The sequence below is a fragment of the Synchiropus splendidus genome, chromosome 2 (genome assembly GCF_027744825.2).
Source record: "Synchiropus splendidus isolate RoL2022-P1 chromosome 2, RoL_Sspl_1.0, whole genome shotgun sequence".
Taxonomy (NCBI): domain Eukaryota; kingdom Metazoa; phylum Chordata; class Actinopteri; order Syngnathiformes; family Callionymidae; genus Synchiropus; species Synchiropus splendidus.
The window spans coordinates 24,040,650-24,057,307 of record NC_071335.1 but is presented as its reverse complement, the minus strand read 5'-3'; the positions used below and the strand labels follow the sequence as shown (position 1 = coordinate 24,057,307).

Below are 16,658 nucleotides of genomic sequence, written 5' to 3'. Positions count from 1 at the left end.
ACCACGGTCCAGTGTGGAGACAGGAAAGGTTTTACACCTCAATATGAAGAAAAAACAGTCAGTAAATGTAGCTAACGGGACACGTCTGCATACAGAGGCTGCGTTATACACAATGACAAAGCGCCTCGTGGGTCAGATGATCGGTCTGCTCACGTTATGTTTTTTCCAGCTTTTTTCGGGGGCGTTCGAGTTCTGGATTTTTGTTCGAAATCCAAAGCAAAAAAAAATTGATTTGTTTGAAGCCCAAGACATTCAAAAACCGAAGCACCACTGTGTTGAAGTTATTTTCCAAGAAATATATATCGCATGAAAAAATAAAAAATCGCAGCGAACAACATTCAATATTTCTCACAGTGGCAGGAGGAAAGGACCAACTATATCTATCGCTAGCCACTTTTAAACCTCTCATTATTCATAACCAAACATTTAACATTGAAGTTCTGCATGCAACATTCATAGCAGATCGGGCCCTTGAAGTGAATTTGCGGAGGCAGAACTTTCCTCTCCCTCCTCCTCCCCCTTCTCTGCTGCCCCACAGTCACAGAAATCACTGGTTGTCGCAAGACAGATTGTTCATAAATTTTCAATCGCTCCTTTTGGCTTGTATGAATAAAAAATAATATTGCCACAAGTCATGCAGGCGAGTGCCATGGCGGATCGCTCGGAGGTGTCGACGTCCAAAGCGGCATTCAGGGTACAGCGAAGTAATACAAACATATGTTGTGAGGAATATGGCGCTTGACTGTCCATCATATTTGGCGTCCGCAGCAGCTGGCTCTGCGAGGCGGACGGGTCAGAGCGGAGGAGGATACACGCTCCGAAGATAATGTGTCTGCCAAAGTGTGCTGCCTTTGTCTGCAATGAAATAACAATCACTTATTTATCTCGTTTCGTCTGCCATAGGCCTTTTTGTTCGGAAGTGTTCAGACCCGCTGAGGGTGTTCACTTCAGCTCTCCTGTTCCTGAACAAGAGGTAAACTCAAGAGTGACCTGAAGTTCACTCAGGCCTTGTCAGAAAGTACAGTTTGTTTACTGAAGCAGTCACTATTTTATTGTAGAAAAATGAAATGACTGTGATGCATCGTGAACATTGTATAGTAAGCAGTGTATCTACAGCAATGCAGTTCAATAGATCAATGCTGGAAATAATGATAATATTTCATAATAAAATGACAGCAGACTTTCTTGTCTTCCGTGCATGTGTGTGTAGAAAAACTTGGACACACACTTTTGGTTGATTCTCAACCAACAATATCAGCGAGCACGCTGGACCTCAGGGACCCCCTTTTTATTTGTTTTCAGCTTCAGTCAGTCCGGCGCTGGCAGGACCCAGAGTTCCCACCGCCGTCTTCTCTGCCTCCCCACTTTCTCTCACACACTCAATCACTTTTCCAGCTCCAGTCTCTTCCGAGTGAGTCCAGGGAAACCACTCTCCTTCCAGACAACTCTGATAGTGACAGGATTTTCATGTCAAGCTGAATGATTTCATAAAGCTTGGCTTTAATCGGGCTTCGAACCGGCCGCAGAAAACATGTCCAAATACAGTCAACGTCTCCCGGAACGTGTTGTGACTGAGCCGTGGAAGCAAAAGGGTTCACGACACTTCTATGATCAGCATCCTGTTTGAGGACAATGATACAGCAATAAACCATGAGGCGAGGAGCTTTGACTCGGAGTCTGTTTACATTTGTTAAGAGGATGACACTTCAACTTTCCCTTCTTCGGATTTTTACCACAACTTTCCAATGTAATTGATCTCAGTTGAAATGGTTGTCAATATCTGAATGCAAGGTTTCCCCTGAAACAACCAAGGTTTGCCTCTATTTCCATCAAATTCAACCCATCTTCATGCCCATGGTGTCATCTATTGAGCTTAAGAAAGTGGACTTTTGCATCCTATACAGACAGGGATACAAACATCAGGGAGGAGATGACACCGAGGTGAGGGCGAAACCAGGAGAACCAAAGCACATAATGCTTGTTCAGAGCTACAACATCATCATCACTGAAGGTGAACGTTCTCGCAGCAGAGCAGGAACAGTTACTCTCCTTCATCTCCACTTTCTCAGATGAGCTGCAGTCGACACCAATCAGAAGAGTGAGGCCGATACTTCAAGCCGATTTCTTGTTTTCTGTTCGTGAGAAGAGAGGAATAAACTTGGAAGAACAGACGCCACACTTCATTTAAACATGTGTATAAGAGTTTAATGTTGTTTATATGAAGAGATCACCACACAGTTCAACACTGAGGAGCACCTTCTGAGGAACTGTTCATGCCACTGTTTCGCAGTTTTAAACCGGCTTTATCACTGAAGCGCACCCTCTCCTTGCCCCCGTTCCTCTTCTGGCACAAACCATGAGAAGCAACTTATGAGTATCAAATTCCCATCATCCAATTGGCTCACATCCTCTCCTGACATTACTAACCCTCGGGTCACAGTGAATCACTGCCAGATGTTGATTAAAAACAGAAGGTCCCCGCAGCTTCCACGGAATTAATACACAGGCGAGTCCAACAACTTTTGCTTTGCAGAATTGCGAGTATTTATTTTGATATTGTTAGGTTCAATAGCTGAAAACAAGTTGATACGTTATTGTTTACTGACTGGAGGGATGAAAATAGTAATAGAATCTTTTCAGAGTTTTATTTCCATCTGTAATGTGAGGTTTTTGTCCCATTTTTTTCCATAAATAATGTATTTACCAGAGGAAATAGCAGTGAGTGGTCACAGCAAGAAGGTTGCTGGTTTGATTCCAGCTTGTGGCAACCCAGTCCAAAAACGTGAAAGTGAGTGGCTGGATGTTCGCCTATATATGCACCCCACAATCGCCCCTGTCAGAAAAGGCTCCAGCCTTCCAAAGCATCCAGTAGAAACCTTGCGGAAAAGCACTTCTGAGTCGGAGTTGGTGGTGGGTGGAGATATTGGAGGGACACATGGAGGTGGATAAACATGGAGGTGACCTTGACCATTGCCCTAACACCAACCAGAACTCACTGTTGCGGAACATAAAGGTAAAACTTTTGGACTGAAACTGACACCTGAAAATGACGTCTCACGGACCCATTTGGATAAAACGTCCAGCCCCATGGAAGTATGTAGGTAAATAAAGGTGATATTTATAGGAGGATCCAAGAGTAGTTCATGACTTTAATTCATGTTAAAATGAATTATTATTATGGACGTTAACCAGTGGACTTTGGGCATTGAATACTACTCCTTTATTCCACATTTCGTACCGAGATACCTCTGATATTGAGATGTTCTGACGTCATCCAAAAGGTAACATCTCACCAATGCATCGTGGGGACACCTCACCGGGGAGGAGTCCAGGAAGCACCCTGACAAGATGCCAGCGCCACAGCGAATGGCTTCTCTTCAAGCAGAGGTTCTACTTACAGCCTTTCTGGATATCGGCGCTTGTCACCCCATCTCTAAAGGAAAATCCAGATGCCTCAGGGAGGGATAGCGTCGTAGAGACGCGGTTCAAAAGCCAAAACGTGAGGCCCGACCGGGAATGGTGTGCTATAACTTTTCTTAGACGTAGGTGCCAGAATTCCAGAGATATTCCAGGTTTTGTGACCAATTTTTCCCATTGAAAATGAATAGAGAAGAGGATTCAACGCTTCAGAAATTTGCCTCTACTTCAGCGACTCGCTGCTCCCCCAAACTTTTGCCTAGGAATTATGCGAAAAGCTCAAAACGCAGTTGCATCCTCTGTTACCCTTAAAAAGATCAGAACCAAGTGCTATCCTTTGCCCACAAATCGGCCTCAAAGAACCAGTCGTTTGCCAAAAATCGAAAAGTTATGGAGTGGGCAATCAAGCTGGTTAGAGTGGAGCAGAGCAGTCAACATCCAGTCATGTTCGAGTTTCTAAACTGCGATAGTGGCCCAACGGTGGGACGCAGAAACATGGAAATCTCCAGTTTTGTAGTCACACTTGTAAAATGTGCTCAGAATTACTGTAGCACTCCTGGCCGAAGCGTTGACTGTAGACACATGAAATTCGTCTCAGTTACAGATGAAAGCCTGTGGATTCTTGCGCTCGGTTTTTCGCTATCTGCTTTCCGAGATACGGCCGTTTGTTCTCAGAGTAGTTGCTATGGCGACGGAGCTGCAGAGTAGGGGAAAGGTCACAGCCTGGTCAAACTGCAGCCACAGACACCGGGGCATAACTTGGCCGTCTTTTGTGCTAGAGATGCTGTTCAAAACTTCAAATGGCGCTGCACTCCTCCAGTGATAGCATGCGCAGCGCGGTCACGCACGGTGCATTCACAAGCTGTTTATTGATAAACAGCAGCGACTAGCATCAAGTGAACTTTGGCGTCTGGAGATCGATGGCCCTTTCAGATGTCCTTCCATCATGTAAACAAAAGAACGCCAGGGTTAAGCCCTTAGGTTTCACTTGCCACATAAGGTACCCTGACCACTGTCTTAGCGTCAGGCAACACAGCGGGCAGGGAAGAATTTGTCTCGGTTGACACGTCTGCGCGTCCACATGCAACACGGAAGGCAGGCTTCTGCGTCAACCCAAGTCCACTTGACCTGGAGTGAGAACGTGTCGCTGGAGCCAGTAGAGAAGATCGTGACCACAGTGACGACAGTGAGTCCAAATCGTCGCAGGAAGCAAGCGCAGAATATACAATGTGCACTTTACGTTGTGACTACACAGATAAACACAATAATATGATAAACACAGTCAATGTATGGTGAGAACAAAGCGCATTCCTACGAGATTCACGGTACGTTGCTATGCAGTTGCAGCAGTAATACTCAATACCTGGTCGATAATCATAACGGCAGCAGTCAGTTCATGCTGCGTTGTCCGAATAATAAGAGAATAAAATGTTCATTGGATAAGAGCAACACGTTTTGCGTGGCTTTCGTTCCAAACCTCAGCTCATCCTTCCCTAAAACGTTGCCCTTTACAAGAGTCATGGCTTCACAGGGTAATTTATAGTCAGTGAGCAGCTGTATCCTGTTTAGAGAGTCTCCTCCTCATCCCTCTTTTGTCCCTCTATTTTGAAGCTTCCTTGTCTGTGGGAGTCTGTTTGGCTCGGCGGAGGCTTCACGGATCAGTCGCTGTCTTTCCGAGCGCTGCGGTCAGCGGGATGGTGGTGGGGATCGGGGCTTTTGCACTGGACGCTGGTGCCGTTCATGGGTCCGATGCTGCTCAGCTGGGAGGGCGAGTAGCAGCAGCAGCACAAACAGGACTGGAGACAAAAGGAGTCGAAAGAGAACTTCAGAAGAGCAGCTGGATTAGGAAACAACCCCCCCTCACGCCCTTCTTCCAACATGCAATGGTTAATCTCCAGCTTGACAGATTTCCGCGGCGTATGACCTCAGATTGAACACATAAATCACCAGTCTGCGTTTACATGTTGCTCATGGAATGTCATCACCGTCGCGGGCGGTGAGTCACCAGCGGAGGTCTGGGCCACAGCTCGCTGTTTCAGACTCAACTTTACCTTGAAGCAGTTCTTGAACTTTTTGCTGACAAAGTAGAGGATGATGGGATTGATGCAGGAGTTGATGGTAGCGAGGTTGATGCTCAGGTAGTCCATCACCAGCAGGAAGCTGACCACAGAGGAGGACAACACTGTGTTAATGACCGTGTAGCTGAGATACTAGCTGTGAAGAAGGTTTTCTTCATAAATGGAAGGGAAGCCACGTGACCATGCGCCACACCGCAGCTCAGTCTACTGTCATATCACTCTTTCATTGAGCTGTGTGATCTAATCCTTGTCATTGTTCACGTGAAATGCAAGTGTTAGAGTGGTTTCCAACCAGAATCTTTCACACATAACTACGCATTTATGAATTTGTGTCGCAGAAGTTCAATCGTAAACGGATTGTCCTGCGTTGACATCGCCATTCACTCATTTAAAATTTCCATTTTCATGCATGGCTTTACAGTTCCTTTGTTCCACTTGCACTTTGACCTTCAGTGGTGAGTCACTGTGCCCCTTCAGTTTGACTGTTTTTATCCTACCTTCCCCTTCCTGTTTGTGTTAGGGCCCTGGGTTCACCATTTAGCTCATGTCGTCCCTCAGATCGCTCCTTGTCTCTAAAAGCTCAGTGGCTCCCCCTCTGTTCTTGGTGTGGTATTGTCCTGCCTCCCTTTTGTCTGATGGTTCTTGTCAGATGATTCTCGATCAGATTCCCTCTTTTTTTTCTGGAGACATTCAGCTTCTCCAAACTCGTGATAGTGAAGGTTCATGAAGCCTCATTTTCACAGATCAGTAGTTGCCAATAGGAAGTTTCTTTTAAACAGCAAAAATCATCACTTCTCACAATGTAGTTTACAATTTACAATTCTTCTGCACAACAATGGGGACTTGGACTCTATTCACACACAAGTCGCACCTGTTAGTGACCTGGGACTTGACTTGGATTTGAGGACAAAGACTTGAGACTTGATCTGTACTCGTGACCATAGACTTGAGACTTGATCCAGACTCATGACCAAAGACTTGAGTCTTGACTAGGAATGATGACCAAAGACTTGAGGCTTGACTCAGGCTCGTGAACAACGACTTAGACTTGACTTAGACTCATAACCAGAGACTTAAGACTTGATCCAGATTCACTACCAATGACTTGAGAATTGATCTGGACTGATCACCAAAGACTTGAGACTTGGCTTGGACTTGCAAAGAGTGACTTGTACTTGCACAAAGTGACGGAGAAATACCTGGTGAGCTGAGGAAGTCGATACTTGTTAGATTTGATTCCACCATTCTGAATAACCTCATGTGTAGAGCAGTGAATCACGATGACTCTGACTGACGTCACATATCTAGGACTGGGACTAAATGAATCTTGCAGCTTTGTTCTCGATAAACAAAATGACTCATTTCATGTTGTCTTACTCACATAGTCACGACGTAATAAATGGAACCAATGTGTGGCTGAGTGTGTGACCTTGGCTCCACAACACTGGACCGCACACGTGTCTTTTCTCACCGCACGGCTCCCAGACTCACTTGAAGAGCTCGCAGCGAGCGTCGTCGTTGGGCCGGTACACCGTCTTCTTCAGGATCCTGCTGAGGTGCAGCGGGAACCAGCAGAGCGCGAAGATCAGGACCAGGCAGAAGACAGCTTTGGCAACTTCTCTCCTCTGGAATCCCACGGGAGAATCGAGTCAAGTTCCCGCACAACTCTCGCGCGAGGTTCCAGGGGTCTGACCTGCTTGAGGTGCTCACTCAGAGCGATTCGAAGGTCGCCCTTCCTGTGACTGAGCATCTCCGAGGTCATCAAGGTGTAGAAAACCGCCGTGCAGATGAGTGGGACGCAGAAGTAGAAGCCAAAGAGCCACCAGTCCTTCGCATCCCTGTAGAACTGAACAAGACAGAACAGCAGCAGGGATTCAGCAGCGTTTAACACTCAATATCATCATCTTCCTCTGCTTGGATCCTGCAGCTGATGCACATGTGGCTCTGCTCGAGGCTCAGACTTCAGCTGGTGCTAGTTGCACTTGGCCTGTGATCTATTATAGACCTCAGGAAACTGAGCAAAGAGCCTTCATTCTGTTCATGCTACATACTTAAATGCATTCATTTAAATCTTGTTTCAATAAACCTCATCTGGGACCTTAGAGTTGGACCCTCAGCCCTGAGACAGGATCATGTTGGACCGCATGGAAGGGAATCACTCAGAGAGAAGAGAGGTACCGAGCTCTCCCTATATCTCCAGCAGACTTACCTTCATGAAGTCACTCCTGGGGTTCAGCATGCACGTGCGCATGGTCTCGTTCCTGTAGTTGAACGTCACCATGTCGAAGCCGACGGCCTCAGGAATGGCCAGGAAGAGAGAGAGGCCCCAGATGGACAAAATCTCAATGATGGTGATGAGTGGGATGCCCACCCCCTGAACCCTGCTCCAGGACGCCACCGCTCTGTACCTGTGAGACCAGCGGGACAGGAACACACGCGTCTGTTGACTCAGTCATGGCATTTATGAGGAGCGTTAAATAGACATACAGCGGTACCTCGGTTCTCCACCACAATCCGTTCCAGACAGCCGTTCGAGAAGCGATTTGTTAGAAATCTGAATGGATTTTTCCCGTTACAGTGAATGGACAAAGAACTAATGCGTTCCAAGCCTTAAAATAGTCTTTTGTAGGAGTGAATGTAGAGTGTCTGCTGCAGGTGGCTGTTCCTCTATGTGTGTGGCCGCTGCATGTGGGAGGGGTTGCCGAGTGAGTGAGGTCTCTCCAGAAGTGAAGAGGTGCCCGGTGCGTGTCCAGCTCTGAATGTGCGCTTCTGTGCAGTTTGGCTGTGACAAAGTCATAAACCAAGTCACGCTCTGTCCCAGACTCGCCTCATCCCTGTCCCAGCTCCAGCCCACAACAGGACATCAAACCCTGGAGTGAGCGCTCCAGCACCTCCCCTGTGACACTCTACCACGGTCCAGTGTGGAGACAGGAAAGGTTTTACACCTCAATATGAAGAAAAAACAGTCAGTAAATGTAGCTAACGGGACACGTCTGCATACAGAGGCTGCGTTATACACAATAACAAAGCGCGTCGTGGGTCGGCTGATCGGTCCGCGCACGTTATGTTTTTTCCGGCTTTTTTCGGGGGCGTTCGAGTTCTGGATTTTTGTTCGAAATCCGAAGCAAATCAATCTCGAAATTTTTGTTCGAACTCCGATTTGTTCGAAGTCTGGGACGTTTGTAAAAATGTATGAATTCTTGCTTCGGTTGTTACACTATAATATATTTTTTTAATGAATAAAAGAAACCTATATGAGTCAAGAAATGACAAATTAACCCCAAATTTAAATTTCAAATTTTCAATTACTGGTTTCCATTTTAATTCTCATTGGGACTGAATTCTATTTAAAAAAAGAAAAATGAAAATTATTTCTGCTACTACTACTAGTATTTCAGAACCTGCAGATAAGAAACGAACAATGGTTTATCAATACCTTAATGTCTCATTTTTAAACTTTGTGATGGAAAAGCAAATCTTGGTATCTGGATCTTTCAAATAATATTTAAAGATTACATGTTTACAAATATACAATGTAGACTATGAAAGAGACAAGTAGTATCACCTATAGCACACCACCATTATGGCTGTGTGATGTCGTCAAAATCCTCGAAAAACGAAATAACCAAAAAGCTAAGCTAGCTTTTATCCTAAATTTGGTTGGCCCTATACAGGTGGATTATTCAGAAATGATTATCGTTTTTCTATATTCACATTTGTCATCTGAGCTGCTGTGCTACATTCACTCATTGCCGTCGTCTTCTCCCTCTGACAAAGCTCGTTCGTTCTCCACGCATGGCAGCGCACCAAATCCAACAAACCGCCGAGTCAGCAAAGACGTTTCAAACGTAAAGAATTCATGAAAGAGACGATCAATTGTTTATTTTAAATATCTAATATTTATATTTTCGCGATGCCTCCAAACAGACCGGCCCCCGTGTTGGCAGAGAGGGGGGGGGTCTCTCCCTCTCTCTGTTGTTGGCTTACGCTTCCTTTTCCACGCAAACACTTGTTTGCTCCTTTGTTTCATTAATGGAAAGCGCTTGTCGAAATGTTTTAGTAAAATACTGCATCAAGTTTTCATGGCAAAAACGATGTATTTTTCATGGCACATTTGAATTTCTCTGTTGAACAACATGGCGGCATCTATATTTTACTAAGTGGTAATGTAGCTGGTGTTTTCTCTTCCTCTGACGTTGAGACAAACACGACACAACACAACAAGACTGTAATCACACAGACACACACTTTCATACTTAATCAGATTGGAAAACACAACTTGCTTCAATGTATTTTCAATCCCGTCTTGATGCCCACCATTAAAGGAATAGTTGATGGCAACACAAAGTGCTGCCACTTTTTCCCTTTCATAGTGGCAGAGACGCCGCAGCTGAACACAGCACCAGCGCGTCTCAGTTCCCAGAATAGAGGCCACAGCAAATATGAAAAGACGGCCGAGCCTCTTATCTCTCTAAGTTGTGTTAAGTGTAGTGAGTCAGAGCCCAGTGTGCGGCTGCACTTGGCGCTCATTCATTATTCAGTGGGGAATTTCTATTAGAGCGCGGTATTAAAATGATCTCAGTGTAAATGCCATCGAGGCCCAGTTAGTGACGCGCTTGTTGTTCACCCAGCAAGTTTGTGTTGAAAGTGAGCAGGGAACATGAAGGGTCTTTTAAAGAACTGACTGATAAGTTGTGAAGAAAGAAAATTCTAATTACTTTAAATGTACACAGTGGCTTTATTTTATGATTATATTGACTACATTCATGGCTGTCAATAGATGTTGATCAGGTTTAATCGCAATTAATCCGGGTTAACTCGCGATTATAATCACAACTAAAACTTTTGCGTTGATAAAATCTTCTTTGACATATTCTTAAAAGGTCAATTTTTCCAAAAATATTCAAATAAAAGACAAGAAATGAGGTTAGCACCTTTAGCGTAATACTTACTTTGATTCGCTGTCTGTTGCTTAAACTTTTTTTGAAGTAAAAATGTCCCTTTATATACTAAATTTACAATACAACTTTGAAATTCTGACTTATTTATGATAAAATATGTCACATAGTCAGAAAATAAAGTGGTGTTAAGAATCAGATCAAGTCACTCTTAGCATTAGCTTAGCATAAGGGAATTTGCAGAGTTTACTTCCCGGGTTGCTTCAGATTCTTCATAGGTCTGTTGAATGTTTTATATCTATTAGACTTAGACTTTCTTTATTGTCATTGCACAAAAACATATCACTATATTATGGCAACGAAATTTCGGTCTGAGGCCTCCGGTTTCCAAAAACAAAACTATATGTCCAAAAATAAATAAATATTAGACTTATTATTATTATTTGACTGTTGCAAAAACCGTGTGTTGTACATGGAACTACAGTTGATCCTTGATGGGATGTTAAAAAAAAACCATTCTACAGTTCTAAATCAAGCTTCCATTACAACAAGGATGGCACTTGAATGAAAATAAAAAAATAATATTAATAATAATAATCGCAGGTTTGGATTTTTTTCCCCCCAAACTCAAGATTTCCATCCATCAGTACAATCTCATTCCGCCTCCTTCACCATGGATGTTTTGGTTTTTGTATAATGTGGTGTACCAGGAGTTGGTGGCTGAAGAATGTTGTGTTATTTGTGTCAACAGATTATTATCTCTTCTGTAATTGATGGATCAGAATCTCAGCTTCAACATCTGTCCGCGGCTCTGACCTGTCGACGCTGAGGGCACACAGGTTCAGGACTGTGATGCCCACCGAGGCTTTCTGCAGGAAGGGAACCAGCTTGCACAGGCACAGGCCCACGACACTGTCATCGAAGGGCCAGCGGGACGCCAGCAGCTGAGGAGAGCAAGACAGAGAGTTACCTCCTCTTATCCACTGCTTGACATTAGATGACATCACTGAACCTTCGTCGTGGAATCAGCTCAATGAGACGTGCTGCAGGACCTTGATGATCAAGGCTGAGGGAGAGAAACCTCAGCGCGTCAGCAGGAACCATATGCAGCCCATCAGCTGATAAAGGTTCTCACCGGGGCCAAACGTTCACACATCCTGCCGACATCTGCAAACACGACCGGCCTCCGGCACACGGAGTCAAGGTCATGCGAGCAGAGGCCGTTTTGTTGTTCCAACACAAGGAGGTTTTGAAGAGGATGAAGTTGTGGCAAGTTTCTCAGAGCTCTTTCATTGTTTACTGGAGCAGCTGGAGTTTCCCAGGAGCAGGGGAGACGCCGGACAGAGGAAAGACACCCACGTTACTGTCTACACTCTATAAGTAGGTCTTTTAAGGTGCGCAGGTGAGAAATATGTCTTTAATATTGCATGAAAGAGTGTTTTTATTCTCTTAGAAACAACTCTTCACTACACAATTTCATCCGGCACACTTTGCACTGAACACTTCATGAAGGTTATGAGGTGAATATTGACCCGACCACTTGTGGTGACGCTCATCTGGCTTCGCAACAGCCATCTTGGATGGATGTGTTGTACTCAACGTTGAAGACTAGGTGGTCACCGTAATACAAATGTTCAATTCAGTGGTTGGGAATAGGAAGTTTGAAAGTTTTGATGCCGCATTTGAGTCTCAATCCACATGATTTCAGCTAAAATTGAGTAATAAAATTCCGTTATTACTCACATAAGGTTGAAGAACCTGAATGACAATATATAAATGAAAAGTGTTTTATGAGTCCTTCACGAGCAATGAGTTGTTTTTACCAACACTTGAGCCGCTGCTAAATGCAACTTGATTTTTTTCTTTTTGTTTCTTGCCTCTTGAAAATCTTTTTTATTTATTGATTTCCTTTTCCTGGCTACTTTTTCCGCTATTTTTCCCTAAACTTCTGCCTTTACTGTCTTTCTTACTTTTCTTTTTTAAACTTCTTTCGACAACTTTTTTTTCTTGGTGACTATTTCCAAGGATTTCCGTTGCCACATGCCTTCATTACAATGAGACATGGAGGAAAACACTCCATGAAGATGGACTTCCTGTCTACATGGAGATGTCAGCTCTCACACAGTAGTAAGTGACCCCAGTGTGTGAGCTGGTGTGGACCCATAGACAAGGTCTGTGGTGGTCCATGTTGATCCACTTGGAATAAAAGCATCGGCCAAATGAAGCGCCATGTGTCTGACAGTCTTTCTGTCATAAACCTTACGTGAGGTGAGAACAGGATTCACATACATTGAGCTCAAAACTCTCGATCACTTGTGACTCTCCTCTATCTGTTGTGGGAGTGAGACTTCTTCTGTGACTGCTCTGGTCTAGTCAGAGCCTCAGCACTGACCGAGTCCAACCACCACATACCACTGGTCTCACTCATCACACTCCTTGAAAAGTTCAACTATCTGTATTATCAGGCCTCTTCTAGAAACATGACCAAGAATTCTTTATCTGACTTTTATCACTCGATAATGAGCACATCGTAGCAAAACATTTCGTGCAACAATAAACTGTGGGAGCCAAGTTCAGCATTTTCAAAGTTGCTTTTCAAAACCGCCCTTTCTCTTTTCCCAGTGATTCTGAAGATCAAAGCTCTAAACATTCATCTGAAGAACATAAGAGGCAGGAGAGAAAATTTGGATCTCCAAAATGAAATGTTTCTCTGGTTCCTCAAGAGGACGTCTCTTCTCAACGGGGCCCCTCGCAGTGATGGATGAAGTATTCATGTGATATATTGTGAGTACAATCTCAACTTCATGACCCAGCTCAAGTTATTTATCTGGCTTTTTCTTGGGTCTGGAGATAAGATTGGTGACTAATGTAGCAGGTCAGAACAAGGCCACTGACGTGCGTGAGTGCTGCTCAGGTTCAGTGGTGATATAAACCAACTTTATCTGTGCTCCTCTCATCACTTATCTCCTCATGTAAAAGGTTAATGGCCTCCAACTTCCCGTCTATTCTCCGACTGTAATGGTCCACCCTCTCCATGCTGAAACTTGACTCTGCTGCTTTACAGTGAACCTCCACAAGTGTGAGAGTCCAGGTACCTTATAGATGGTGATGGGGATGTCGATGGTGATGTAGATGAGGTCTCCCAGCGCCAGGCTGCAAATGAGAGCGTTGGGCCCGTTCCTCATGCATTTGTGCTGGTATATGATCCTCAGCAGGGTGGCGTTGCCCACCAGTCCCACCACAAAGACGATAATGGAAATGATGGTGTTGATGTACTTGAAGTAGCTCTTGATCGACGTGGGTACTCTGCACTGAGGCGGTGGCACAGGCTTCATGAGAACGCTGCGATTTGAAGGTCCTTGACCCCCTGGTCTTGGAGGGCTTTGTTCCAGCGTGGGGCTGATGGTGCTGTGGAAGGATGGAGACTGGAAGGTGGAGTGGACCAGCGCACTCAGGTCCTCCGCTGCGGCTACACTGTGTCTCTGGCACATCCCGCCGGGCGCCATGAAGAGCACCAGGACCAGCAGGCCGAGGGGACCCATGATGGTGGTGCACACGATGGCTTTCAATCCTGATGTATCGCTGGTGAGGCGAAGAAGACAGTTCTTCAGAAGGTACAAACCAAACATCTCTCGATAAAAGCCCCCAAATTTGTCTGATCTACAGAAAAAAAAATGCACCAAATGGTTAAAGAACTCAATAGAGCCTTTAGTTAAAGCTATTTTGGTGCTAGATCTTTTTTTTTTTTAGAGATATTAATAAAAAAAACACTGATATTAAAGCTTTAATCCAAAAATAAAATGAAATAATTTTTTTTGTCCTTTGATGCTCCTGTTCTTCACAATATTCAATGATATGCTTTATAAAAATAAAAAAAAATTCAGCTATTGTATAATAATGAAAATGAAAAGATAAATAAAAGATGATAATTCGAAATAACAAAAAATGAGGCTGCAGTTTTGGCACATTTGTTGTCAATCACTTATTTTAGCTTTTATTTAAAGTCTTTCTTGCCTTTAAGTGTTTTGTTGTTTGATCTGTTTTGGATATTTCCATATTAAATTATTTAAATTTTTGCCTATAGCCTCTCCACTGAGAAGTAGACGTGAGATGTCACGGTCCAGCTGGAAAAACACCATCATACTCCACTGGTTGACGCTCATGTTAGTTCTTTTATTCTGTCTACTTCTTGTTTCAAAATAAACTAGGATTTCTAGTATTGTATCCTTTCTGTTCGTAACTGTGTGGAATGAATGTGAGCTCAAGTTCAAAACAACATCTGAAACAACACATTATTGCAGGTGCTGGAGTGAGATACAGATTCAAATATTGTAGAGCGGGTGCTACATCACTCTGTGTTGTAGCACCCGCTCTTGTGTTGAGCTGCTGTTTGTGTAGATCAGACCTGGGCAAAGTGCTGACATTGTTGTTGTCTCTGACGTTTTGGTCTTGTGCATTGTTTTTTGTTCATTGAGATGCAACTGAAACATAACTTTCTCGTATTATTATTTGTTTATCTTTTTATCTGTTAAGTGTTTATCTTTTCCGTTGACTATTTTAGGAGTGTTTCTTGTCCCTTATAAAATACATCAGAATTGAAGGTAGATTTTGTGTATGAGACACATTGAGAAACTTAAAATGGTATGTGGTTTAAATTAAATAAAACTCAAGAAATCAACATTTTCATAGACATCTTTAAAGTGTAATTTCATAGTCACACATGGTGTCATCACTTGATTTTTATTTTCAATTTTCTCTTACCCTCCTTTCTTTGGCTTAGGAAATTCAATTGCCCACCTCAGGTATAGATTGTCAGTCACTCAGGCCATAAACAACCAAAAGTTTTTTTTGCCCCCCAGCTCCAAAAAACAATTCAAAGAAAATGCAAAATAAATAAACATCTAGTGCTGTTTTTTTTTAATAAGAGAACCAAAGTGTAGTGTGCAAAAGCTTAAGTGTATCGGACCAACCAGACAGTGTATTCGACTCAAGGAACTTGTTTAAAACGTAAAGCAAATACAGCCGACATCAGCGCTGGAGCTATTTCCTCCGCTTTGATTTTCCTCTGTTTCTGATTTAGAAAGGTTCAGACATGTGGCTGCAGAACAAACATCCGTCTTCGCAGCGACGCGGATGTCAAGTCAAGAGCCGATCAACAAACATGCGGATGGAATTACATGCATATTCTCAGTCAACATTTAGGACAAAAGCATCAACAAACAAAACAGTGAACTTCCAAGAAGGAACCCACGCAAACTTTCAAACTGCCAGAGCCATTGTTAAGCCATTTGCATCCACTCTTCTCGCCCAAAGTTCTTCCTGCTCAAAGTCCCGGCTGTCACCAAGCACACAAAGAACTATTTAGCAGCCAGTGCTTCCAGTAGCACCCCGGCTTAGCACCGGCACGGCGCTGCTGGGACCTGTGACAGCACACAAACTGATCCCAGCATCAATAATAGATAGGTTTTGGTTTGCACCTACCGCTTCTAAAACGTCTGCCGGGCCCCTTGGAAAGCGTCAGGCAAACTCTCGGCTGAAGCCCCCAGACATCTGTATCACATCACATGAGTAATTAACGCGCTATCAAAGCCGCAGCCGTGTCCCACTTGGTTTGAGCAGCGCACCCGTCTGCTCTGAGGTGCCTGCGCATTATGGCTCTGAGTTTCCTGTGGAGAGTTTGTCTCACTGAGTGTGTGTGCATCAGAACATGTGTGTGTCGGAGCACCAGTGAGCCACTTTGACTGGGTGGGATAGTAAATCTCCACCTCCCTATGGTAACAGACTGGGCCTCCTTTGGAAACATCGCCCCCCCCCACCCCTCTCCCCTCATCCTCAGAGGGCCTGGCTGCTCTCACACACACACACGCACACGCACAGGGGCATCTGGGAGTGTGACGCCCCTCCAGTCTGCCCCTGACGCTCCATCAAGTGACATTACGCCGTGTTTGACTGCTCCCCTCCTCTAAAGACAACAGAGATTAGAGGTGAAGTCCGCGCCGTCTAAAAAGAGAACCTGCCACTTACAGGCTGTGTGGCCCACCACTTCACACATTTACAGCGGATGCACAAAAGTATTCCTATAAAACTTTATAACAACTCTTCCTGAAGGTAATGACAGAGTTGAAAACCCCCAAAAGAGTTCTGTCCGTCACAAAGCTATGGAAACAGCAAAGGCGCTGGACGTTTGATGGAGTGGATGATGGATGCCAGTCGGCCGTCTGCATCACTGGCTCTTATGGATTTCCAAAATGGACCATTCATCACG

The 16,658-nt window shown here is 44.3% G+C and overlaps 1 protein-coding gene across 1 annotated transcript; it reads right to left on the bottom strand.

The window, feature by feature from the left end:
* Window positions 1-2,023: 2,023 nt before the first annotated feature.
* Window positions 2,024-16,101, bottom strand: ednraa (endothelin receptor type Aa). The gene is made up of 8 exons (XM_053856989.1): window positions 15,875-16,101; window positions 13,489-13,975; window positions 11,210-11,337; window positions 7,705-7,903; window positions 7,189-7,341; window positions 6,987-7,120; window positions 5,469-5,577; window positions 2,024-5,213 (listed from the first exon to the last, which is right to left on the bottom strand). The coding sequence occupies exons 2-8, from the start codon at window positions 13,933-13,935 to the stop codon at window positions 5,076-5,078; spliced, it is 1,308 nt and encodes a 435-aa protein (XP_053712964.1). The 5' UTR covers window positions 13,936-13,975; window positions 15,875-16,101; the 3' UTR covers window positions 2,024-5,075.
* Between the last annotated feature and the right edge of the window lie 557 nt (window positions 16,102-16,658).